The sequence below is a fragment of the Salvelinus sp. IW2-2015 genome, linkage group LG26 (assembly GCF_002910315.2).
Source record: "Salvelinus sp. IW2-2015 linkage group LG26, ASM291031v2, whole genome shotgun sequence".
Classification (NCBI taxonomy): domain Eukaryota; kingdom Metazoa; phylum Chordata; class Actinopteri; order Salmoniformes; family Salmonidae; genus Salvelinus; species Salvelinus sp. IW2-2015.
The window spans coordinates 34722416-34747924 of NC_036866.1; the positions used below are offsets into that span (position 1 = coordinate 34722416).

Sequence of the window (25509 nt, forward strand, 5' to 3'; positions counted from 1 at the left end):
ACAAAAATCTGCACCCAGGCGGGATAGGGGGGGCAGGACCAAGTTTGGGAAACCCTGGCCTACACACTTCGACGCTAAATATCAATTCTCTATTCATCTGTTAAATTCTACTGTATGTTATAAACCGCGATCCCTGTTGGGTGCATGAAATTGCATGAAATTGAATTTAGCCTATCTAATAGACCCAATTAGATGAGAGACGCACATGGTTATTTGTTGCATGGCTACCTCGAGAATATGAACTCATGGCCAGAAAACGTCATTAATGTATTCTGTAATGATGCAGTATTAAGTTTTTAAATGAAATAATGTTTACTGGAACATTTTGAAATGACACTATTCAAATATCAATGGAAAAGGTGAACCATCTGTTCACCCATTAAACTGCGCTTTAGATCGAAAATAGCAAATTACTTGAAATGGCTTATCTATTTACTACTGTGAAGGGGGTCCAATTAAATGAGATATGGAACGAATAGATCAAAATAAAAAACTCAATACCCCATAATGACGAAGCAAAAAAAGTTTTGGGGATGTTTTTGCAAATTACATGAAAAAAAAAAACACTGAAATGTCACATTTACATACGTATTCTGACCATTTACTCAGTACTTTGTTAAATCACCTTTGGCAGCGATTACAGCCTCGAGTCTTCTTGAGYATGACACTACAAGCTTGGCACACCTGTATTTGGGGAGTTTCTCCCATTCTTCTCTGCAGATCATCTCAAGCTCTGTAAGGTTGGATGGGGAGCATTGCTGCACAGCTATTTCAGGTTGATCCAGAGATGTTGGACCAGGTTCAAGTCCGGGCTCTGGCTGGCCACTCAAGGACATTCAAAGACTTGTCCTGAAGCCACTCCTGCATTGTCTTGGCTGTGTTCTTAGGTTCTTTGTCCTGTTGGAAGGTGAACCTTCTCCCCAGTCTGTGGTCCTGAGCGCTCTGGAGCAGGTTTTCATCAAGTATCTCTCTGTACTTTGCTCCGTTCCGCTTTCCCTCGATCCCGACTAGTCTCCTAGTCCCTGCCACTGAAAAACAGACGTGACGCTTTGCGTTTAGGCCAAAGAGTTCAATCTTGGTTTCATCAGACCAGATGATCTTGTTTTTCATGGTCTGAGAGTCCTTTAGTTGCCTTTTGGCAAACTCCTGTCATGTGCCTTTTACTGAGGAGTGGCTTCCATCTGGCCACTCTACCATAAAAGCCTGATTGGTAGAGTGCTGCAGAGATGGCTGTCCTCCTACAAAGTTCTCCCATCTCCACAGAGGAACTCTGGAGCTCGGTCAAAGTGACCATTGGGTTCTTGGTCACCTCCATGAACAAGGCCTTTCTCTTGCTCAGTTTGCCTGGGTGGCCAGCTCTAGGAAGAGTTTTGGTGGTTCCAAACGTCTTCCAATTAAGAATGATGGAGGCCACTGTGTTCTTGGGGACCTTCAATGCTGCAGAAATGTTTTGGTACCCTTCCCAGATCTGTGCCGACACAATCATGTCTCGGACAATTCCTTCGACCTCATGGCTAGGTTTTTGCTCTGACATGCACTTTCAACTGTAGGACCTTATAAACTCAGCAAAAACAGAAATGTCCCCTTTTCAGGACCCTGTCTTTCAAAGACAATACGTAAAAATCCAAATAACTTCACAGATCTTCATTGTAAAGGGTTTAAAAACTGTTTCCCATGCTTGTTCAATGAACCATAAACAATTAATGAACATGCACCTGTGGAACGGTCGTTAAGACACTAACAGCTTACAGACGGTAGGCAATTAAGGTCACAGTTATGAAAACTTAGGACACTAAAGAGGCCTTTCTACAAACTCTGAAAAACACCAAAAGAAAGATGCCCAGGGTCCCTTCTCATCTGTGTGAACGTGCCTTAGGCATGCTGCAAGGAGGCATGAGGACTGCAGATGTGGCCAGGGCAATAACTACAGGGAGACAGGACGGACAGCTGATCGTCCTCGCAGTGGCAGACCACGTGTAACAACACCTGCACAGGATCGGTACATCCGAACATTACACCTGCGGGACAGGTACAGGATGGCAACAGCTGCCCGAGTTACACCAGGAACGCCCAATCCCTCCATCAGTGCTCAGACTGTCCGCGAGAGGCTGAACTGAGGGCTTGTAGGCCTGTTGTAAGGCAGGTCCTCACCAGACATCCCCGGCAACAACGTCGCCTATGGGCACAAACCCACCGTCGCTGGACCAGACAGGACTGGCAAAAAGTGCTCTTCACTGATGTGTCACGGTTTTGTCTCACCAGCGGTGATGGTCGGATTTGCGTTTATCGTCGAAGTAATGAGCGTTGCACCAAGGCCTGTACTCTGGAGCGGGATTGATTTGGAGGTGGAGGGTCCGTCATGGTCTGGGGCGGTGTCACAGCATCATCGGACTGAGCTTGTTATCATTGCAGGCAATCTCAACGCTGTGCGTTACAGGGAAGACATCCTCCTCCCTCATGTGGTACCCAATGCCACCAGCCATACTGCTCGTTCTGTGCGTGATTTCCTGCAAGACAGGAATGTCAGTGTTCTGCTATGGCCAGTGAAGAGCCCGGATCTCAATCCCATTGAGCACGTCTGGGACCTGTTGGATCGGAGGGGGAGGGCTAGGGCCATTCCCCCCAGAAATGTCAGGGAACTTGCAGGTGCCTTGGTGGAAGAGTGGGGTAACATCTCACAGCAAGAACTGGAGGAGGAGATGCACTCCATGAGGAGGATATGCACTGCAATACTTAATGCAGCTGGTGCTCACACCAGATACTAACTGTTAATTTTGATTTTGACCCCCCCCTCCCTTGTTCAGGGACATATTATTCCATTTCTGTTAGTCACATGTCTGTGGAACTTGTTCAGTTTATGTCTCAGTTATTGAATCTTGTTGAGTTCATAAAAATATTTACACGTTAAGTTTGCTAAAAAAAATAAACGCAGTTGACAGCGAGAGGACGTTTCTTTTTCTGCTGAGTTTATATGTATACCGTGTGTGTGGGTGTATATATACACAACTTTGGAAGTATGTTTGGTGTCATTGGGAGGGAACTTGCAGGTGCCTTGGTGGAAGAGTGGGGTAACATCTCACAGCAAGAACTGGCAAATCTGGTGCATTCCATGAGGAGGAGATGCACTGCAGTACTTAATGCAGCTGGTGGCCACACCAGATACTGACTGTTACTTTTGATTTTGACCCCCCTTGTTCAGGGACATATTATTACATTTCTGTTAGTCACATGTCTGTGGAACTTGTTCAGTTTATGTCTCAGTTGTTGAATCTTGTTATGTTCATACAAATATTTACACGTTAAGTTTGCTGAAAATAAACACAGTTGGCAGTGAGAGGACGTTTCTTTTTTTGCTGAGTTTATATGTGCCTTTCCAAATCATGTCCAATCAATTGAATTTACGACAGGTGGACTCCAATCAAGTTGTAGAAACATCACAAGGATGACCAATGGAAACAGGATGCACCTGAGTTCAATTGCGTGTGTCATAGCAAAGTGTCTGAATACTTAATTATTAAGGGAAAAAATATTTTAAAAAATCTAAAAACATGTTTTTGTTTTGTCATTATGGTGTAGTGTGTAGATTGATTTAATACATTTGAGAATAAGGCTATAACATAACAAATGTGGAAAAAGGGAAGGGGTCTGAATACTTTCCGAATGCACTGTATATACCACATTTGCACAAGGCTACATTTGTCTTCATGCAATGCAATAATTCAACCACTAGAAACTGTGCATATGCATGGTTTAAAGTTTGCAGGACGATAAGCATATTCCCAAGTCAAGTTGAGTTTTTATAAATGCAAATTGTTGCATGAAAACTTGCACATGCATATTTTGGGGGCCCAGGACTGCTGTTCAATGTCTTAACCATTAGACAAAGAGGAAATCCTTGTGGTACATTATATAATTTGCGTTTACAAGTTTCAGGCAGGCACACCACATCACAAGAGTGTGATTCCAAATAACCTCTACACGGGCACAGTTTTTGGTCCCCTACCTGGTTCTCGTGGCAGGGTCCTTGGCAGTACTCTGTGATGGTCTCCAGGGTCTGCCGGACCAAGTCCACGTTGCCCTCGTTGATGTAGAGGCCCAGCAGGCCCAGGCCCCCAGTGGTGCTGCCACACAGGATGTCCAGGAACTGCAGCGTCTCACACACCAGGTTGTAGTTGGTCTTGTTGTTCTGGTTCCGCAGGAAGTTCTGGATTCAGGGACGAACCAGGAGGGGGAAAAAGGTGGTTCATATTAATAGGATACTTGCATGACATCCTATCGGAGTGTGAGCACCTCTGATCTGTGTTTAAAGCAGGGTGTGTCAACTTTTCAGAATAAAAGCGTGAGACATACACTGAGTGTACAAAACATTTAGAACACCTTCCTAATATTGAGTTGCCCTCAGAACAGCCTCAATTCATCGGGGCATGGACTCTACATGGTTTCGAAAGCGTTCTACAGGGATGCTGGCCCATGTGGACTCTAATGCTTCCCACTGTTGTGTCAAGTTGGCTGGATGTCTGGGTGGTGGAACATTCTTGATACACACGGGAAACTGTTGAGTGTGGAAAAACCCAGCAGCGTTGCAGTTCTTGACACACTCAAACCGGTGCTCCTGGCACCTACTGCCATACCCCTTTCAAAGGCACATAAATCTTTTGCCTTGCACATTCACCCTCTAAATAGCACACATACACAAACCATGTCTCAATTGTCACGAGGCTTAACAATCCTTCTTTAACCCGTCTCCTCACCTTCATCTACACTGATTAAAGTGGATTAAACAAGTGACATCAATAAGGGATCATTGCTTTCACCTGGATTCACCTGGTCAGTCTATGTCATGGCAAGAGCAGGTGTCCAAATGTTTTGTATACTCTGTGTATATTGACAGTAATACCCTGTTACACCGGATATAAAACCCAGATGGTTACATAAATGCTGGATTCCTAAATAGAGGTGGTGCTATGATAGGCTGCTGTTAGATCTCTGTGGAGATTCTGACTCATAATGGAGATGAGAAGAAAAATGATAATGCTCAGCTCAGAATCTAATCTGTTTCCTCAAATGCAGTGGGCCTTCCTGCTAATCCCTGTTGAGATGATTCACTCATCAGGTGAACATGGTAAACACCAGTAAATTCAGCTTGTGGTCAGAGGAACTATGATCTCTCCATACAGTGCCTATGCTGGTCACAAATCCTCAATAAGGTTTATTCAATTCAATACCTGCAGGTCCCTGTTGTGGTTCTCACAGAGCAGCTGCAGGTAGCGCAGGATAGGCTTCATGATGGTAATTGCCCGGCTCATCTGGGCCTCCTCCTCCCTCTCCTCGGCCCCTCCCCCGGGCCCCTCACCGGCCTGGCCCTCCAGGACCTCCAGGTCCGTGTCCTGCTCCTTCCGGAAGGAGACAAAGGCCTTGGAGGTGGCCGAGGACGCCTCCTGCAACTGGCCACGCATGTTGTCTATCATGTGCAGGGAAGAGTCTTTTGCTAGAGGAGGAGACGGGGTGGGTCACTGAAGGGTTGCAAAATTCTGGAAACATTCCTAAACATTTACAGGTTTTCCAGAAATGTTGAGGATTTCTGCTGACCAGGGTTAAAGGTTGATTTCCTTTCAAGTCAGACAATTTTGCAGTGGAATTAAAATTCATGATTTGAAAATGTAGCATAACTTTTTGGATTATGTCATCACTTGAATTGCAATACACTTCCTGACCTGATATGGCTATATTGAAATGAAATTAACCCCAACCCTGTGAGCCAATCGAATGTCATGAGTGTTTTTCAATGCTTCCCTCTCAGTAGAACTCATATGAAATCTTATCATGAAACAAACCCTTTTTTGTAATAATTCTGAAATTACCGTGACCCCTCTGACAACGGGTTAACTGTGTAGTTGGGTTTTCTGGTCAAAACAGTCCATCTGGTAGAATGGCCCTTTGATAGACTAGTGATGTGACCTCTCACATGGCCCCTGACTTGTGACCACAGGCATGGGGGCGAAACAGGAACAACAGAACCGCAATCACTCCAAACTACTGGGTCAGTGATACTACAGGGGAGACCACACATATTACATTTACTGTAGTCACGCTGCTGATTAAATGAGTAAATGACCCTGCCAAAAGGATAAACTGAGCACTGGGAGTCTGATAATGTCAGCAAAGAGAGAAATGGAGGCGACCTTTGACCTTATGAGTCCCTTACTATTCCTATGTAGGTATGGCTGGAGTTGTAAACCTTTGAAGAACAATGCATATACTACACACTATTACTTACTGTATATTACAATATTAAATAATATCACATACTACTCAAATTTACACTCAAGGTTTATTACCTGTATGTCTGCATTGAGAGCCCTTTTCAGATCTCAGTGGCCTAAGCCCCATCATCTCCATGGAGACTTCTAGGGTCATGTTCAGGGCATAACCATATGACTCAGCAGCTTTGAAACTTAGCTCCCTCTCCACCACTCATCCTCCCACCTTCCTCCCTGGTCCCTTGCTATTTAATTCACCCTTCCACACATCTCTGATCCTTCAGTCTGTGGAGCACTGGACAGTGGACATTTTACAATATCTGCTGCTTCACAGACATGTCTGGACTTGTTCTCCCATGAAACACAGGGAAAGCCAGTAAGGAGGGGAAAGATTGCAGTTGAGGAACTAAATGGAGAACAGGTAATAGAGAACAGGTATTGGAATCTAACAAATGTTACTGACCCCAAGTGGGGAAAAATAACAACAGCAGATACAGACAAAACATTCCAGACACTGAGGTATAAATCAGAACATAGACATAAGTACAGATGCTTGATGGAACCAAGTATGGGGTATGGAGGAGAGGACCACCATTGGAATCGACTAGTATGGCCAGAGTGTTGTCATGATACCAGAAGTTTTTAATTCAATATAGACACCAGGTTTAGTATCACAATACTAGATGCCATCACGATACTCGATACAAAAATGATACCAAAACAAAAAAATAAAGCCATATTAGCCAATGTCACCGAATRGTGTTTGATCCAGACAATCTTTTGAGATCAATATCATTACATTTTTCAGAGACAGCCATATATACATTAATGAATCAACTATATAATCAATTTTACTTTGTTTTTAMCAAACTACATAACGCTAATTTATTTGAATGGTAAATCTCTATTGATAATCTGGGTAAATCAAGATGTAGCCCAGCCCAGGCCTATTCACAATACAAGTGAATGCATGCATTGAGTTATTTAGCTGGTTCTGGCTGATTTCATGGGCTATAGATTCATTTTATTGTAGTGGTCAAAAATATTTGCATAGAAGAAGCAATCTCTTCTTTTATATAAGTGCGCGATATCTCTTTAAGACCTAACACATTTGACAAATTCAACTACCATACCATTTTTCATGTTCTAGTATCGAAAAAGTACAGATGTTTTGGTATGTCGTGCAACACTAGGCCAGAACAGAGCAATTTGAAATTACACTAATGGGGACACTCAATATGGCCGCCGTCCCACCCATCATGTAACAACGACTTGAAAGAGAATGTCAGTTCTAGTCATTCTATTTCTATTGAGACAAAAAAAACATACGTGTTTTCCTGAGACGGATGCCACTGTGACTGACGTCGACGTCCTCATCTCTCTTCCTGCAGGTGCCGACCTCGAACATGTTGACGGACACAGTGGCCCGGATCTCCTGCTGGGCCAGACGCATGCGGTCGTAGAACACCTTGAAGAAGTGCTCCGACTTCTTCTGCTTGTGCAGCTGGTGGTAGAATGAGTTCTGAAAGGGGGGAGAAGTGTAATCGACCCATCAGATAGAGCAGTGGTTCCCAAACCGTGGGGCTTTCAACTTACTCTTGAAAGTTGTACTAGTAGAATGCACAAAGTACAATTTCAGAAATTAGGTAGTGCATCATCAGTTTTCTTGTCATGTCAGTCCTTGCATACCTTAGAGAGCTTGTCAGAAATGTTCAGATCAACTAGCCCATGTCAACTAACGTTTTTATAACCCATAGATTTTGTTTCTCTGTATCTGCGTATCTGTGTGAGCCCCCCTCCTCCCCACCCACCTGTATCTGAGTGTTTCCCCCCTGGAGCAGGGCGTTGCCTAGCAGGATGCTCTCCTCGAACATGCGGTCGTTCTTGGTGCTGACGATAAGGTCTATGACCAGCTCTGAGGCTCCCTCACTGTCCAGCAGACACTGGATATCTACCATGCTGCTGCTCAACTTGTCAGAGTCCTGCACCAAAGAGCCACCTGCAAACGGACAGATATTAGACTGATTGGATTGGGGAAAATGGCAGGACATGATTTGGAACAGACCTGGGTTCAAATACTATTTGTTATTTTATTGTTCATTTGTACTGTTCTTGTCTTTTTCTTAAATGCCAATTTAAAATGTGTACATGATACTGCAAAAAACGTTGAGTAAAATCAAGTCGATTGAGCTTGTCTGGCTTAATAGACCAATGGAATAGTAGCAAAAGTGCCAACCCCCGGCACACCAGGCAGTCTCAACACTGAGGTGTAAAAAGACTGGAGACTGCTTCCAATTTGGATGGCCATTGTTTTCAGCGTAATCGAACACATTTGCCGTTTTGTGGTCGCTGCCATGTGCTTACAGAGCCCATAACGTCTACATACTAGCACTTAACGCACACTGGAGCAAGAGCAGCGACAACATCATCCAGAAGCATGGCAGACATTGGACTGAACAGGTCTGATTTGGAACCAAGGGTTTGTATGTGTATGTCTTATATCCTCTTATAACTATCAAGAATAAATAACAGTGGTTTTAGCCAATACATCATGTTATCTGCTCGCTCCCTCTGAGTAACAGGGATTATTGTTAAAGGGATACTTCGGGATTTTGGCAATGATGCCCTTTATCTACTAAGGAAGTTAGAGGTAGTTTCTTGAGCCAATGTTAACTACTGTTAGCAAAGTATATGGGTATCTACTAGCCTGCTAGCAGATACCCATAGATTACCAGTCATTGTGCTAACATTAGTTAGCAATTGTGCGAGCTCTAGTTAGAAACTTCCTTCAAACTGCACGCAGAGACATAAAAATGGTATCCAAGAGTTCATCGGACTATGGGGTAGTAGATAAAAGGCCCTCAATGCCAAAATCCCGAAGTATCCCTTTAAGGTATAGTTGAGGTTTTTCGGGGTTATGTTCAGTACCTCCAGCTGCGCTGTTCCCGCTCCCAAACTCTGATTTGGAGTGAAGCCTTTGATTTCCAAAGTAGCGAGTGAGGAGAATCTTCCTTAACACATTTCCCTACGGGAGGAGAGAAATTAAAAGATTAAATCCAGACCTGACTCTGAACGTGTCTGTTGTACGCCAGACAGAAACACACACACTCTTTCTCTCACACTATCTGTGTGTAACAGAGAAAAACTAAATAATTCCCCATACGGTGGGGTTCACTCAGGTAACATTGTTTTTGCTTCCCATCAACACTCTGAGACACCGAAGAAAAACACATTTTCCATGCATTCTTTTTCAATCACGACAAAGGTTGCATCTCAAAATGACACCTGTTTACCARGGCCCATAAGGAAATAGGGTGCCATTTGGGACACAGTCATACATATTCAGTCTTGTCATTTTTATTAATTGAAACCTTTGCAAAATATATAGAATTATAATACCATATAGACCATATTAAGTGTGTCCATGAGGGTGCAGTCCAATTGTCGTGTCCGAGGGGCCTTGGCCATTCTCGTAATTCTATTTCTATGGCTTTTACATCCGGTGAGATGGCCTTTTCACGTTACACAACTCTGTGGTACATCCAACACATATCCAGTACACTGTGGCTATATGGTGCCAATACTCAGTTGATGGGGTCATATAATAAAGACAACGTCACGAGGGAGATCGTTACATTAGCAACATGGATTAATGGAATTGTTAAAATTACATACTGAGAAGAAGCGACTCCTTCCACAGAGACCGAGAGAGCAAGAGACCGACCGAGAGACAGAGAGAGGCCGACCGAGAGAGACCGACCGAGAGAGCGATAGACCGACCGAGAGAGAGACCGACCAACCGAGAGAGATCGATCGGCAGAGAGAGACTGACCGAGAGAGAGAGACCGCCCGAGAGAGAGACCGACCGAGCGAACGAGACCGACCGAGAGAGCGAGACCGACCGAGAGAACGAGAGACCGACAGAGAGAGACCGAGAGAGAGACCGACCGCGAGAGAGAGACCGACCAAGAGAAAGACGCGACCGAGGAGAGAGAGAAGAGATACTGAACGAAAGAGAGCGAGAGACCGACGACGACCGAGAGAAGAGACCGATCCATAGAGACCCGCGAGAGAACGAGAGACGACAACGGGAGGGAGACCGAACCGAGAGAGACGACCGAGAAGAGAACGACCGACCGAGAGAGAGACCTACCGAGAGAGACGACCGAGAAGAGCGAGGAGAGACCGACCGTCAGAGAGACGACGCCGAGAGACAGAGAGAGAGAAGACCAACCAGAGAGAGAGAGACGACCGAGAGAGAAAGAGAGACTGACCAAGAGAAAGAGAGAGAGAGACAGACCGACCGAGAACCGACCGAGAAGAGAGAGACCGACCAAGAGACCCAACGACGAGAGTGAGAGACCGAACGAGAGACCGCCCGAGAGAACGAGAGACCGACCAAGAGAGAGACCGACCGAGAGACGACGACGAGAGAGGGAGAGAACCGACAGAGAGAGGGAGAGAGACCGATCAGAGAGAGACCGACGAGGAGAGACCGACCGACAGAGAGCGGAGAGACGCGACCGTCAGAGAGAGACGACAGAGAGACAGAACCGACCGAGAGACAGAGAACAAACGAGAGAGGAGAGACGACAAGAGAAAGAGAGAGAGAGAGAGAGAGAGACAGACCGACCGACCGACCGGCCGGAGAGACCGACCAAGAGACCCCAACTGACCGAGAGTTAGAGACCGACCCGAGAACGAGAGACCTACCCGAGAGAGAGAGAGCGACCGAGAGACAGAGACCGACCGAGAGACAGAGAGACTGACCTAGAGACAGAGAGACCGACCGAGAGACAGAGAGACCGACCGAGAGACAGAGACCGAGAGAGAAAGACCGACAGAGAGGAAGAGGGGGAAGAAGGAAACTGGAGCGGAGCTGAAGGTACGGTACACTAGCTACTGATCCTGTGTTTCCTGTGGGAGAATGTGTTACATAATGCCTAGTGGTTGCTGGCTTGGAAATGACAAGGAAAGGCAAACACTCGCGACCTTCGCCCTCCCTAGAGAGAGCCACTGAAATAACCACCCCCTCTCTCTGATTGCGCAATACAACATGTGTGTGACTGAAGTATAAACCAGTCCTGCAGGTAGAAAACTTGTAAGCTCCAGAGGCTCCCTTTTCTTACCACCAATATGTATTGTGTAAGAGCACAGCAAATAATGCATTAATGGAGAGGGATTGATGGAGGGAGCGAGCGATGAACGGACACATGGCAACCACCACAGAGGGCCGCGTCATGACAAACGACAGATCCTTTCTTGCATGGATACCACAGACGGGAAAACAGACATAGTGCACACCAAACACACAACAGGATCCACTGGAGGAGTTCCAAATCAAATTTGAGCTGAAGCCCTTCAAATAAGCACACTGAGGAGAGGCACGGAGAGGAAAGGAGCCGCATTCTGGTGGAGAGGGAGCACGTGCAGCTGATGTTCCCTGTCTCAGTAAACACTAACTCATCTGCAGTCAGCAGAGACAGCAGTCTGCCTGCACCGTCTGGCGAAGAGCTGAGCCCTCACACACATGCACACACACAAGCTTGTGCACTAGTGCAGGCACGCACACACACGCACCCGTGAGCACACAGGCTCTCACACACATACGCGCACACACACACACCCTTCATGGACTGCAGGTGATGATTCAGTGAGCCAACTCGTGAGCCAACTCGGCTCATTCCCACTTAATCAGACATATATAATCCAAGCTATCTTTTAAAGTAACTCAACAGCAATGAGTTTATTTTTGATTGATTGATTCCCCTTCTAAAAAAGGAGATGCCAATCTTTCTCACATCCTAAAAGAGAGGGATAGTGCAGCCGGGCTCCCCATGTCTCTTCCCCTAGCTGCCTCCCCCTCGGATGATGTGGTCTGCTGGCCATCTCTGCAGAGGGAGGAGGAGAGAGAGAGAGAGAGAGAGAGACCCTGCGAAAGAGAGAGAGAGCGAAAGAGTTGTGCCAGCCTGACTTATTGGTCTGCTACTGCATGTAGTCATAAAAAATCCAGTCAGGTGATGTGAGGACAGAGGGAGTGAGGGAAGGAGAGGGAGCGAGAGAGAGGGAGGGAGCGGGATCGAGATCGAGATCAGGATCGGTTGGGAGGGAGTGAGAGAGCGATCGGGAGCGAGAGGGGGGACGAGAGAAAGGGAGCGAGAGAGAGATAGCGAGCGAGGGATCGAGAGAGGGAGCGAGAGAGAGCGCGAGGGAGAGAAAGAGAGAGCAGGGAGAGAGAGCGAGGAGAGCGAGAGGGGGGGGTACGAGACAGAGGGAGCGAGAGAGAGAGGGAGTGAGCGAAGAGAGATGGAAGGAGGGAGCGAGAGAGACGGAAGGAAGGGGAGCCGGTAGTCGAGAGAGAGAGAGGAGAGGAGAGAAGAGCGAGAGAGAGAGGGCGAGTGAGAGAGAGAGCGGTGAAAGAGAGGGCGAGTGAGAGAGGGCGAGTGGAAAGAGAGGGGGCGAGGAAAGAGAGGGCGAGCGAAAGAGAGGCGAGTGAAAGAGAGGGCGAGAGAGAGGAGAGAGAGGGCGAGCGAGAGAGAGGAAGAGAGAGGGCGAGCCGAGAGAGAGGGCGGAGCGAGAGAGGGAGGAGAGAGGGCGAGCAGAGGGCGAGCGAGAAGAGAGAGAGGAGCGAGCGAGAGAGAGGAGAGAGAGGGCGAGCGAGAGAGAGGGCGAGAGAGAGAGAGGGCGAGAGAGAGAGAGAAGGCGAGAGAGAGAGGGCGAGAGAGAGAGAGGGTAGAGAGAGAGAGGGCTAGAGAGAGAGCAAGCGAGAGAAAGATGTGCGCAAGCACGCCACACCGTGGATCTGGTTGTCTGAGTTGAGCTCCTCTCTAGGATCAGCTTTGCCTTTTAAATAATAATGAATTATATGTGGGACCTGATCCTATACTGAACAAAAACGCAACATGTAAAATGTTGGTCACATGTTTCATGAGCTGAAATAAAAAGATCCAAAAAAATGTCCATACGCTTATTTTTTTTATAAAAAAAGCTTATTTCTCTCAAATTGTGTGAACAAATCTGTTAACATCCCTCTTAGTGATCATTTCTCCTTAGCCAAGATAATCCACCTACCTGACAGGTGTGGCATATCAAGAAGCTGATTAAACAGCATGATCATTACCTTACGCTGATGACAATAAAAGGGCACTAAAATGTGCAGTTTTGTCACACAAAAAAATGCCACAGATGTCGCAAGTTGAGGGATTGGCATACTGACTGCTGGAATGTCCAYCAGAGCTGTTGCTAGATAATGTAATGTTCATTTCTCTACCATAAGCCACCTTCAACGTCATTTTAGAGAATCTGTCAGTACGTCCAACCGGCCTCACAACCGCATACCACAGGTAAACACGCCAGCCCAGGACCTCGAAATCCAGTTTCTTCACCTGCAGGATCGTCTGAGACCAGCCACCCAGACAGCTGATGAAACTGAGGAGTATTTCTGTCTGTAATAAAGCCCTTTTGTGAGGAAAAACATATTCTGATTGGCTGGGCCTGGCTCAGCAGGGGGTGGGACTCCCAGGCCCACCCATGGCTACACCCCTGCCTGTCATGTTTACTCCATAGATTAGGGCCTAATTCATTCATATCAATTAATTGATTTCCTTATATGAACTGTAACTCAGTAAAATTGTTGAAATCGTTGCATGTTGCGTTTATATTTTTGTTCAGTATAGATAAGCACTCCTACTCCGAGACGCTTTATGAATATGGACCCAACTATTATAACATTCATTTTGTTGATTACGTCCTAATGAATACGATTTCATGGGGGAATGTGATCGTGGAGTGGGAACAACAGTCTAGCATTACACTAGAATACAATGTTTCCACCTGTGCTCCCATGGCTGCGCAGAAGCAGAGACCGGAAGCAGGGTGGATCTAATGAACTATGGTTGGAGGGAAGTCTGTGTGTAACTAGCCCTATGGTGTACTGTATCATAGCACTAAAGCATAGGCTATCAATACAATACAACCACGAAAAACACTGAAACGAAAAGCAGATCAGAGGACGTCGATGTCAGAGAACGTTCGACAGAGCATTATCTCCCATGCTCGATTTCTTCAGTCTTAGATCAGAGGAAGTTTAAAAAACTAAAATCCAATTAAACTTACTGTAGGCCTATACGTACATGCTTATGAAATTGGTAAGATGAATGTGATCTATCACTGATCAATCACATTAACCAGCAGCATAGCACCCTGCATCCCACTGCTGGCTTGCTTCTGAAGCGAAGTAGGGTTGGTCCCTGGATGGGAGACCAGATGCTGCTTGAAGTGGTGATGGAGGGCCAGTGGGAGGCACCCTTTCCTCTGGTCTTAAAAAATATCCCAGGGCAGTGATTGGGGACATTGCCCTGGTTAGGGTTCCGTCTTTCAGATGGGACGTTAAACAGGTGTCCTGACTCTCTGTGCTCACTAAAGAGCCAATGTCACTTATTGTAAGAGTAGGGGTGTTAACCCCGGTGTCCTGCCTAAATTCCCAATCTGACCATCATGACCACCTAATCATCCCCATTTTACAACCGGCTCATTCCTCTCCCCTGTAACTGTTCCCCAGGTGGTTGCTGTAAATGAGAATGTGTTCTCAGTCAACTTACCTGGTAAAATAAGGGTTAAATAAATAAATAAACATTTAATATATCAATTGTTGCCAATGTCCGTTATTTTCTGGGCAGTGAAAGAGTTAACAGCCACTCTCTCAGCCCAAACCCAGACAGACACAAGAGAGAGCATCATGCCCATCCATATCACCTAGTTGTGAGACGCTTCTTTTCAAAGGAAGGGAAAATGATTACATGGGAGAAAAATCGACGCACCTAAAATCTCTTCATGTCGTCTAAGCATGAACACTACAGCAATGCTATAGCAGCTGTTACCTCTTTTCTTTCCGTCTCGCTCTCCCTCAGTGTACTCTACCTGCACCTCGTTCAATAGCTGCAGTCCTACAGCGCTCCTCCACTCGCTACACGTGGCAGACGACTCGCCCCCGCTCTCACCCACGCCGTTTTCTGGTAAACAACCCCACCACACACACTTTTCCTTACTTTTCCTCAAACCCCATTGCCATGCTCCTCTAGCACCGTTTTAAATGCTTTCCCCTGTAAAGAGGTGCAGTAGGAAAACAACTTAACAGCTGCATGTGAGAGCAATTCGTGAGATTGGTGATTTTCAGGCAAATAGAGGACAAATAGTAGGATGAGCACATAAACAAGCATTCCTCCAATGCCTGTCCCTTTGCCGGCGGGTTCACTTTGGAAGTGGCGCATGTGATTTGCTAACATTCTTAGATGGGTTCCTGGCACAGCGGCCTGTTTTTGTCAGGAAGACTGTATGATGTCCAGAGGTCATATGGCAGGGCACCAAGCAGCAAGGCCTCTCATGAAACACATCTATTGACAAAAAAATAAATCACATGCTTGGGGCTGTTACGGTAACCGTATTACCGTCAAATAATAAGTCAAATTCCACGTGACCGTTTAGTCAGAGTAACTAGGCTTCTCCAAGAAGAATACAGTTGAACATAGCTGAATAAAATAGAAAGGATATTTTATCCAAATGATTTCAGAGGGTGTGCGCACATGTGGCTATTCTCATTAGGGCTGTTGCGGTGACCATATTACCGCCACATCTGCGGTCATGAGTCATGAAGGCAGTCAAATTCCACGTGACTGTTTAGTCACTGTAATTAGGCTTCTCCAAGCTCGGATGCTGCTGATGGTCATTAGTAGCCTACCAAACTTGCTAACTACCTGGTACTCAGCACTCTATTGTCCCTCTAATCACTGACATCAATGCAAATGTATGTGAAAATCAAATCCCTTCATGAGAGCCCATGAGCTCATGTGGTGCAACATTTCTATAGGCTATGCAAGAAAACAGAGTTTTGATAGCCTCTATTAAAAGATGAGGTGCCAATCAGCTTCTATAGGCTAGGCCTACTATAATTATGTCTCAACTTTACTAATATTATGCACATCGCTTCACAACAGGAGTATAGCTAACCTGGCTGGCATGAAAATGAACCACGGGAAAAGCATATAGTTRCACACCTAGCCCATAGGCCTATACGTTTTGATAAGGTTTGTATCACAACTAAAGTGGCCAAATAACTTATGAAAATTAAGCACATCAATCCCCTTTACAAGGGGTGTCAAGCCTAACTGGCATACATAAGCAGYGTGTGAGTTTCAAGCTTGGGGAAGATCATTTTCACCATAAAAATGCACCTTTATAATAAAGCATTACATGCATCATCGCATTTGCGGTCACTTTTGAGAACAGTTTTTTCCCTGCTAATTGATTGCATTTTGGAATATTCACGCTTGTATCCTACTGCCGTGTGCGCATTGCTGCGATTATAATGTGAAAAAAATTGCGTAAAAGTTTATCAACATTTTAAGCTAAACATTCTGATCTGTTGCATCAGCCTCATTGCTTTTAAATGTTTTTTGATGCGAGTGGTTGTATTAATTTGAGATCTATCGCATCCCACAACTGTCCCAGAGTATGTTTGTAATATTTATTTCAATATGCTCTTCGGAATTCGATAAGGACACGCGCAGTTGCATCCCTGATGTGTCTGTCTCCACTTGTAGCCTACTTCGGAGCTGAGATGCCTGTGAGAAGGACCGATCATGTGACATTCATTGGCTAATAAGAACTGAGAAATCTGAGAGAGCCAAGCGAGTGAGAGGTGCTTCGGAGCACGGCAATTGGCAGCCGGGAGAAGGGAATTCTAATTATTATATTCAGCCCAAGGGCACAACGGCCACACAAGGGGGATGCTGGCAGGAAATTCGAGGCCTGGTGAGAATATTATCAAGTGCTTGTCAAATTGTGAATGAGAGACTGATGAAGTGTGTGCAGCCTGCACAAGAAACAAAGCAGAAAAACTTTTTTCAAATCATCATTAGAGCATCATGCAGCCTTAGGATGTATTAAAAAGCAAAACTTATATCCCAACATTTGGATCACAACTAAAGTTGCACAATTAACTAAGCATATAGGAGGACTAGGGCTGTGGCGGCCACGAAATTTAGTCAGCCGGAAATAACTGTCGGTCTCATGGTAAATTGACCGTTACTTAACATAAACACATTTAGCATCTCCTGGCTTCCACACATAGCCTACTGATGCRGACCTTTGGAATATCTACATTTTTWAAAAAGTATAATAAATCCATGTAATATTGCCTACACCTTCACAATAAATCCATTGTTTTATTTTAGACAGGTCTAAAGAAGCATGACATGAAGAAAATGTAGTCTATTTCAGAAGAACAGAATAGCATCCTCTGAGTTGTCCTAATGGTAGATCAAGATCTGGCTATGCCATATGGCTGTGGGCTACACTAGTTCATTAGCAGACAAGATTTGCTTAGAATTCCATGGCATTATTTTATATTATTTTATAGTATGAAGAAAACAATTGGACAAACTGAATAAAATAGAAAGGTTATTTTCTCCAAACGATGTGAGGGAGTGCGCACATGCGGCTATTCTGTGTTGAGCGGTTAACAAAGAAATATATCCTCCTATATGCTTAATTTAGAGGTATTAATGTAACTTTAGTTGTTCTACAAACGTTGGGCTATATGTTTAGATTTTTTATACATTGTAAGGCTGCATGATGTGACTAATGATGATTTGAAAAAAGTCGCTTGAAAGGCATGAGCTCTGCTTTGTTTTTTTGCGCAGGCTGTACACACACTACATTAGCCACTCATTCACATTTTTGACAAGCACTTGATAATGCCTCGAATTTCACGGCGGCATCCCCTTAATGTGGCCGTAATGCACCCTAAAGAAAATCCATGCATTTTGCTCCCAGTGACCGTTGTGTGCTTCTCCCCGAGTGATTGGGTCTTTCTCACAGGCTACAAGGGAAGACAGACACATCAGGGATGCAACTGCGGGCGTCATTATCCAATTCTGAGGTGCATTTTGAAGCTATTGTCCACATGCACTTTTCGTCAACCAACAAGATGAGTAGCTCTAACGAACAACAAAAGCACTAGCCTATGTCAATCTACTATCCCCTGCAGTACAAAAGTTGACCTATTCTATTCTGTGCGAGAAATAAATATTCCGAACAGTCTGGGACAGTTGTGGGATGCAATAGATCCCAAATTAATACAACCACTAGCATCCCAAAAATGTTTTTACACAATGTGGCTGATGCAACAGATCAGAACGTTTAGCTTAAAATGTTGATCAGCTATTAGGCTATTTCTTCACATTATAAGTGCAGCAATGGGCACATTGCAGTAGGCTATAAGCACAAATGTTCCATTAGCGGGATGCAATTATGCATGTATTGCTTTTATTATAAAAGTGAATGTTTAAGGTGAAAATTATCTTCCCCAAACTTGAAACTCACGCTCTGATTATGTATGTATGCCAGTTAGGCTCTACACACCTTGTAAAGCGGATTAATGTGCTTAATTTTAAGAAGTTATTTGGCCAATTTAGTTGTGATACAAACCTTATCAAAACATATAGGCCTATGGGCTAGGCTACATGAGGTGTGTGACTATGATTAGAAAAAGACGCAAAAAAAAGGCATTGTTTCTTGCCTTATGCTGGGCATCATTCACAAGTCATAATATATAACTCACAGGTGACAGGCTAATATTTTCACCCATCAGACTATTCTTGATTTAATCTGGTCTTTACATRTACTAAATAATATATGTGTCAAATTTGTTTTGATTTAGAATGGACCATTATCATGCACCTGTCWYGRAACAGGGGCRGSGGRAAAAATACATGTCATCTATGCACTTAAACAGYGAATRGARGATGCTTTTACTGTGGTTCATTTTCATSCCAGCCAGGTAGGCTATACACCTGCAGTAAATATAAGCAATGTGCTTAATATTAGGAAAGTTGAGAAATAAATATAGTAGGCCTAGCCTATAGAAAGCTGATCCTCCTATTTTGTAAAGGCCACCACTGTTTTCTCACACAATTGCATATAGCCTATAGAAATTTTGCGCAACATGAGCTCATGGGCTCTCATGAAATGTTTGATTAGATTTTCCATCACATTTGCATTGATGTCAGAGTGATTAGAGGGACAATCGAGGGCTGAGTACCAGGCAGTTAGCAAGTTTGGTAGGCTACTAATGACCATCAGCAGCATCAGAGCTTAGAGAAGCCTAATTACAGTGACTAAACAGTCACGTGGAATTTGACTGCCTTCATGACTCATGACCGCAGATGTGGCGGTAATATGCTCACCGCAACAGCCCTAATGAGAATAGCCACATGTGCGCACACCCTCTGAAATCATTTGGATAAAATATCCTTTCTATTTTATTCAGCTATGTTCAACTGTATTCTTCATACTATAAAATAATTCCACAGAATTGAAAACAAATCTAGTCTGCTAAATGAACTAGTGTATCCCTCAGCCATATGGCATAGCCAGATCAGGACCTAACATAATGTCTGAATATACTATCCTGTTCTTCTGAAATAAACTACATTTCCTTCCTATCATGTTTCTTTAGACCCGTCTAAAATAAATAATGGATTTATTGTGAAGGTGTTGGCAATATTACATGGATTTATTAGACTTTTTAAAATGTAGAGGTTCCAATGGTCTGCTTCAGTGGCTTGTAGGCTGTTGGAGTCCAAATGTGCACTTCACATTTCCATGTCATACAGTGTGAATGTTTATGATCACTATGTTTGATGTACAGTTACCAGATGACATGTACACCTGAATGCAATTATGACTCCTTTTTATGCACATTGAAAATTACCTTGAAAATTGCCTTGTGAAAGCCTAACACTGTAAGATCATATTTTAGAACCTACCTAGTCACCTACCTAAAACAAGCTTTCAAATGATTCCCACCAGACCCAGATTGGGATATATAATGGGACGTTTTTGGATTGCGTAAACAACAGTAATTGTGTGATGGCAGGGATGCAGGGTTGTGTTCCATACAAAACAACTGTGTGCTTGCTCTAGTTCCTTAAAAGGCACAGCTAGGGAGCTCAAAAAAAGCACCTTAAAGTTGAAGACTCTTCTACGAGTCATAAAAGTGCATTTAAATTACCCCGGAACTGTGCACACTCTGGAGACGTGTGTGGCCACCAAAAGACATCAGTTAGTCCTCTCACTAGATTTTATCAACAAATACGGCGAAAAGTACAATAAAATGTCAAATACACATAGAACCAGTGTAATGGATTTAGTCTTGTCAGGTGAATGGTTCTGTCCACAACGTTGGTCTAATATTTGTCCCATAATCTCCTACTGTGCTTATGCATTCAATATTTTTTCTGTAAGAAACATTTCAATTTAGCCCATATACAAAGCCTTCAGAAAGTATTCATACCACTTGACTTAATCGCAGACTTTGTTGTGTTACAGCCTGAATTAAAAATGTATTAAATAGATTTCTCTCACCCATCTACAAACAATACCCCATAATGACATGTTTAGACATTTTTGCAAATGTATTGAAAATGAAATACAGAAATATCTCATTTACATAAGTATTCACACCCCTGAGTCAATACTTTGTAGAAGCACCATTGGCAGTGATAACAGCTGTGAGTAGTCTTTCTGGGCAGATCTCTAAGAGCTTTCCACATCTGGATTGTACAACATCTGCCCATTATTCTTTTCAAATTCTTCAAGGTCTGTCAAATTGGTTGTTGATCATTTATAGACAAMCATTTTCAGGTCTTGCCAAAGATTTTCAAGAACATTTAAGTCAAAACTGTCACTCAGCCACTCAGGAACATTCATAGTCTTCTTTGTAAACAATTGCAGCGTAGATTTGGCCTTGTGTTTTGGTTATTGTCTTGCTGAAAGGTGAATTAATCTCCCAGTGTYTGTGGGAAGCAGACAACCAGGTTATCCTCTAGGATTTTGCATGTGCTTAGAWTCATTCTGTTTCTTTTTCTGTCCTGAAAAACTCCCCAGTCGTTAACCTTTACAAGCATACCCATAACATGATGCAGCAACCACTATGCTTGAAAAGATGGAGAGTTGTACTCAGTAATGTGTTGTATTGGATTTGCCCCAAACATAACACTTTGTATTCAGGACAAAACGTGAATTGCTTTGCCACATTTTTTGCAGTATTACTTTTGTGCCTTGTTACAAACAGGATGCATGTTTTGGAATGATTGTATTCTGTACAGGCTTCCTTCTTTTTACTCTTGTCAATTAGGTTAGTATTGTGGAGTAACTACAATCCCTCAGTTTTCTCTTATCACAGTCATTAAACTATGTAACTGTTTAAAGTCCCCACAGTAACTGTACGAACATACCCCAACCAGAAGCCATGGATTACAGGCAACATCCACACTGAGCCAAAGGGCAGAGCTGCCACATTCAAGGAGCGGGACTCTAACCTGGAAGCTTATAAGAAAGCCCGCTATGCCCTCCGACGAACCGTCAAACAGGCAAAGCATCAATACAGGACTAAGATTGAATCGTACTACACCGGCTCCGACGCTCGTCGGATGTGACAGGGCTTGCATACTACTACAGACCACAAAGGGAAGCACAGCCGCGAGCTGCCCAGTGACACAATCCTACCAGACAAGCTAAATTACTTCTATGCTGGCTTCGAGGCAAGTATCACTGAAACATTCATGAGAGCATCAGCTGTTCCGGACGATTGTATGATCATGCTCTCCGTAGCAGATGTGAGTAAGACCTTTAAACAGGTCAACATTCACAAGGCTGCAGGGCCAGTTATTACCAGGACGTGTACTCCGAGCATGGGCTGACCAACTGGCAATTGTCTTCACTGACATTTTCAACCTCTCACTGTCCGAGTCTATAATACCAACATGTTTCAAGCAGACCACCATTGTCCCTGTGCCCAAGAACACTAAGGTAACCTGCCTAAATGACTACCGACCCGTAGCACTCACGTCTGTAGCCATGAAGTGCCTTGAAAGGCTGGTCATGKCCCACATCAACACCATTATCCCAGAAACCCTAGACCCACTCCAATATGCATACCGCTCCATCAGAACCACAGATGACGGAGTCTCTATTGCACTCCACACTGCCCTTTCCCACCTGGACAAAAGGAACACCTACGTGAGAATGCTATTCATTGACTACAGCTCAGCGTTCAACAGCATAGTGCCCTCTTAGCTCATCACTAAGCTAAGGACCCTGGGACTAAACACCTCCCTCTGCAACTGGATACTGGACTTCCTGACGGGTCGCCCCCAGGTGGTAAGGGTAGGTAACAACACATCCGCCACGCTGATCCTCATCACAGGGGCCCCTCAGGGGTGGGTGCTCAATCCTCTCCTGTACTCCCTGTTAACTCATGATTGCATGGCCAGGCACGAATCCAACACCATCATTAAGTTCGCTGATGACAACAGTGGTAGGCCTGATCACCGACAACGACGAGCCAGCCTATAGGGAGGTCAGAGACCTGGCCGTGTGGTGCCAGGACAACAAACTCTCCCTCAACGTGATCAAGACAAAGATGATTGTGGCCTACAGGAAAAGGAGGACCAAGCACGCCCCCATTCTCATCGAAGGGGCTGAAGTGGAGCAGGTTGAGAGATTCAAGTTCCTTAGTGTCCACATCACTAACAAACTATCATGGTTCAAGCACACAAAGACAGTCGTGTAAAGGGCACGACAAAACCTATTCCCCCTCAGGAGAATGAAAATATTTGGCATGGGTCCTCAGATCCTCAAAAGGTTCTACAGCTGCACCATCGACAGCATCCTGACTGGTTGCATCACCGCCTGGTATGGCAACTTCCCGGCCTCCGACCTCAAGGCACTACAGAGGGTAGTGTGTACGCCCCACCAAGCTTCCTGACACCCAGGACTTCTGTACCAAGCAGTGTCAGAGGAAGGCCCTAAAAATTGTCATAGACTCCAACCACCCTAGTCATAGACTGTTCTCTCTGCTACCACGCGGCAAGCGGTACCGGAGCGCCAAGTCTAGGTCAGAAAGGCTTCTCAACAGCTTCTACCCCCAAGCCATAAGACTCCAGAACAGCTAATCGAATGGCCATCCAGACTATTTGCTTTGTCCCCCACACCCCTTACRCTGCTGCTATTCTCTGTTTATTATCTATGCATAGTCACTTTAACTCTACCTACATGTATTACCTCAATTACCTCGACTAACCTGTGCCCCCGCACATTGACTCTGTACCAGTACCCCCTGTATATAGCCTCGCTATTGTTATTTTACTGCTGCTGTTTAATTTTTTGTTACTTATCTATTTTTTTATTAAAACGTATTTTCCTTAAAACTGCATTGTTGGTTAAGGGCTTGTAAGTAAGCATTTCACTTTATGGTCTACACCTGTTGTATTCGGCGCATGTGACAAATGCAATATGATTTGATTGGCCTCATGGTGAAATCCCAAACACTTCCTTTCCCGCAACGGAGTTAGGAAGGACGCCTGTATCTTTGTAGTGAATTGGTATATTGATGCACCATCCAAAGTGTAATTAATAACTTCACCATGCTGAAAGTTATATTCAATGTCTGCTTTTTTCATTTTTATCCATCTACCAATAGCTGCCCTTCATTGCAAGTTATTGGAAAACCTCCCTGGTCTGTGTGTTTGAATCTGTGCTTGAAATTCACTGCTCAACTGAGGGACCTTACAGATAATTGTATGTGTGGGATACAGAGATGTTAAACACAGAGTATTATGTAACTTATTTAAGCTTGCCATAACAAAAGGAGTTGAATACTTAATGACTCAAGACATCTCAGCTTTTACATTTTAATTCATAATTATACAAATAAACAAATCCACTGACATGATGGGGATTTTTGTGTAGGCCAGTGACAAAAACACTAAATTGAATCAATTTGAAATTCAGGCTTTAACACAACAAAATGTCAAGGGATGTGAATAGTTTCTGAAGGCTCTGTAAGCCAATTCCCACAAGTGTAAAGGGTTAACAAATAAGAATACATGAACCTGATCTGACTGTAGATCAGCACCCCTACTCTGAGGGTACATATAAGGCCCGCTGAGTAACGGGGGAAACAGGTAAACACGTGCTAGTCCATCACAATGGAGACCACACACCTTCAGTCACATGACTGATAAAGCATTGAAGAGGAAGAGTAGGCGGAATAGGACCGCAGCCTAAACACACAAGTACACAAAACAAACCGACACAAAAGCCCAAACACTCATCTCTGATCCCCCTTGAAATAAACATCTCGGTCCATCGCCTCTAGAAACTTCAATTAAAAAGATGTAGCGTGGGTATAAGTATGTCGTTCATGTTAGGCTGCAGGTTTCATGATGGAACACTTGAGACAGCAGGACTACTTTCAAGTTTTAAAGTGTATTTTACACATTGTCTGGATACAGACTAGGGGCAGTAAGGGGTTAAGGCCTGTCTGGTATCAGTGAGCTGAGCTCACGCTGGCCTGGTTGGCTGCATGTGAATGACAGGATGAGAGGATGAGTGCAGGGATGTAGCTAAGCCATATTCCACTCTCTCACACTGGGAAAACCCCACAGGATGAGCTGAGCCAGCGTGGGGCAGCGTACGTGTGGTGTGTGTGGGTGTGTGTGCGTGTGACTAGCTTAGCGGTGAGAGAGGCTGGTAATCTGTAAAGCTGCTTTGCCTAGGGCGGCTGGTGTGAAACTTGCCAAGAGTGACGGAGAGGGAGCAGAAGGAGGGAAAGGAGGAGTGTGAGAGAGGAGGAAAGAGAGAGTTGGAAGGAATTACATAAGAAGCGTTTATTTTCCTTTGTCAACAAACACAGGAGCCATGTTGACACACACAGGACACACATGAACACACGTGCATGCACACAGACACACGGGGGAACGTGAGATAATGTCCTGGTTGTCATACCTAAAAAACCGTAGTCTCACGTTATTCCAATGGCCAGATTGCACAGCAGACCGGTGTTTTCCCTGGTTATGACTTCTTCCCCAGATTAGATACTGTGATATCGTTAAAATGGTATCTAAAGAGTAAGACACCGGTACTATCATATAGTTCCTGCACTGCAGTACACATTTTGTGAACAATATTTTCAGCAATATTCTAAATCCCAATTGTCAGTTTCACCTGACTACAAAACATTTTAACACATTTTCAACTAAATTGATTGACTGGCTCTAAATATTTTCTAAATTACATTCTATAATTCAATAGCATTATCGTCGCTACTACTCATCCCTGTGCACAGAACTAGTCCCCAACTCATCCCTGCCCCATGCAGTGCCTAACTCACAGGGATCAGGCTCTA

The 25509-nt window shown here is 44.4% G+C and overlaps 1 protein-coding gene across 1 annotated transcript in view; it reads right to left on the reverse strand.

Moving 5' to 3' along the window:
• Positions 1–25509, reverse strand: part of LOC111952558 (inositol 1,4,5-trisphosphate-gated calcium channel ITPR2) — a 160347-nt gene that overhangs the window by 66457 nt on the left and 68381 nt on the right. Inside the window, exons 38-42 of the mRNA XM_023971370.3 lie at positions 9189–9285; positions 8072–8259; positions 7590–7782; positions 5226–5488; positions 4004–4204 (exon numbers count right to left, since the gene is read on the reverse strand). Of these exons, the coding sequence (XP_023827138.1) occupies positions 4004–4204; positions 5226–5488; positions 7590–7782; positions 8072–8259; positions 9189–9285 (942 nt within the window). The remainder of the gene's footprint in view (positions 1–4003; positions 4205–5225; positions 5489–7589; positions 7783–8071; positions 8260–9188; positions 9286–25509) is intronic.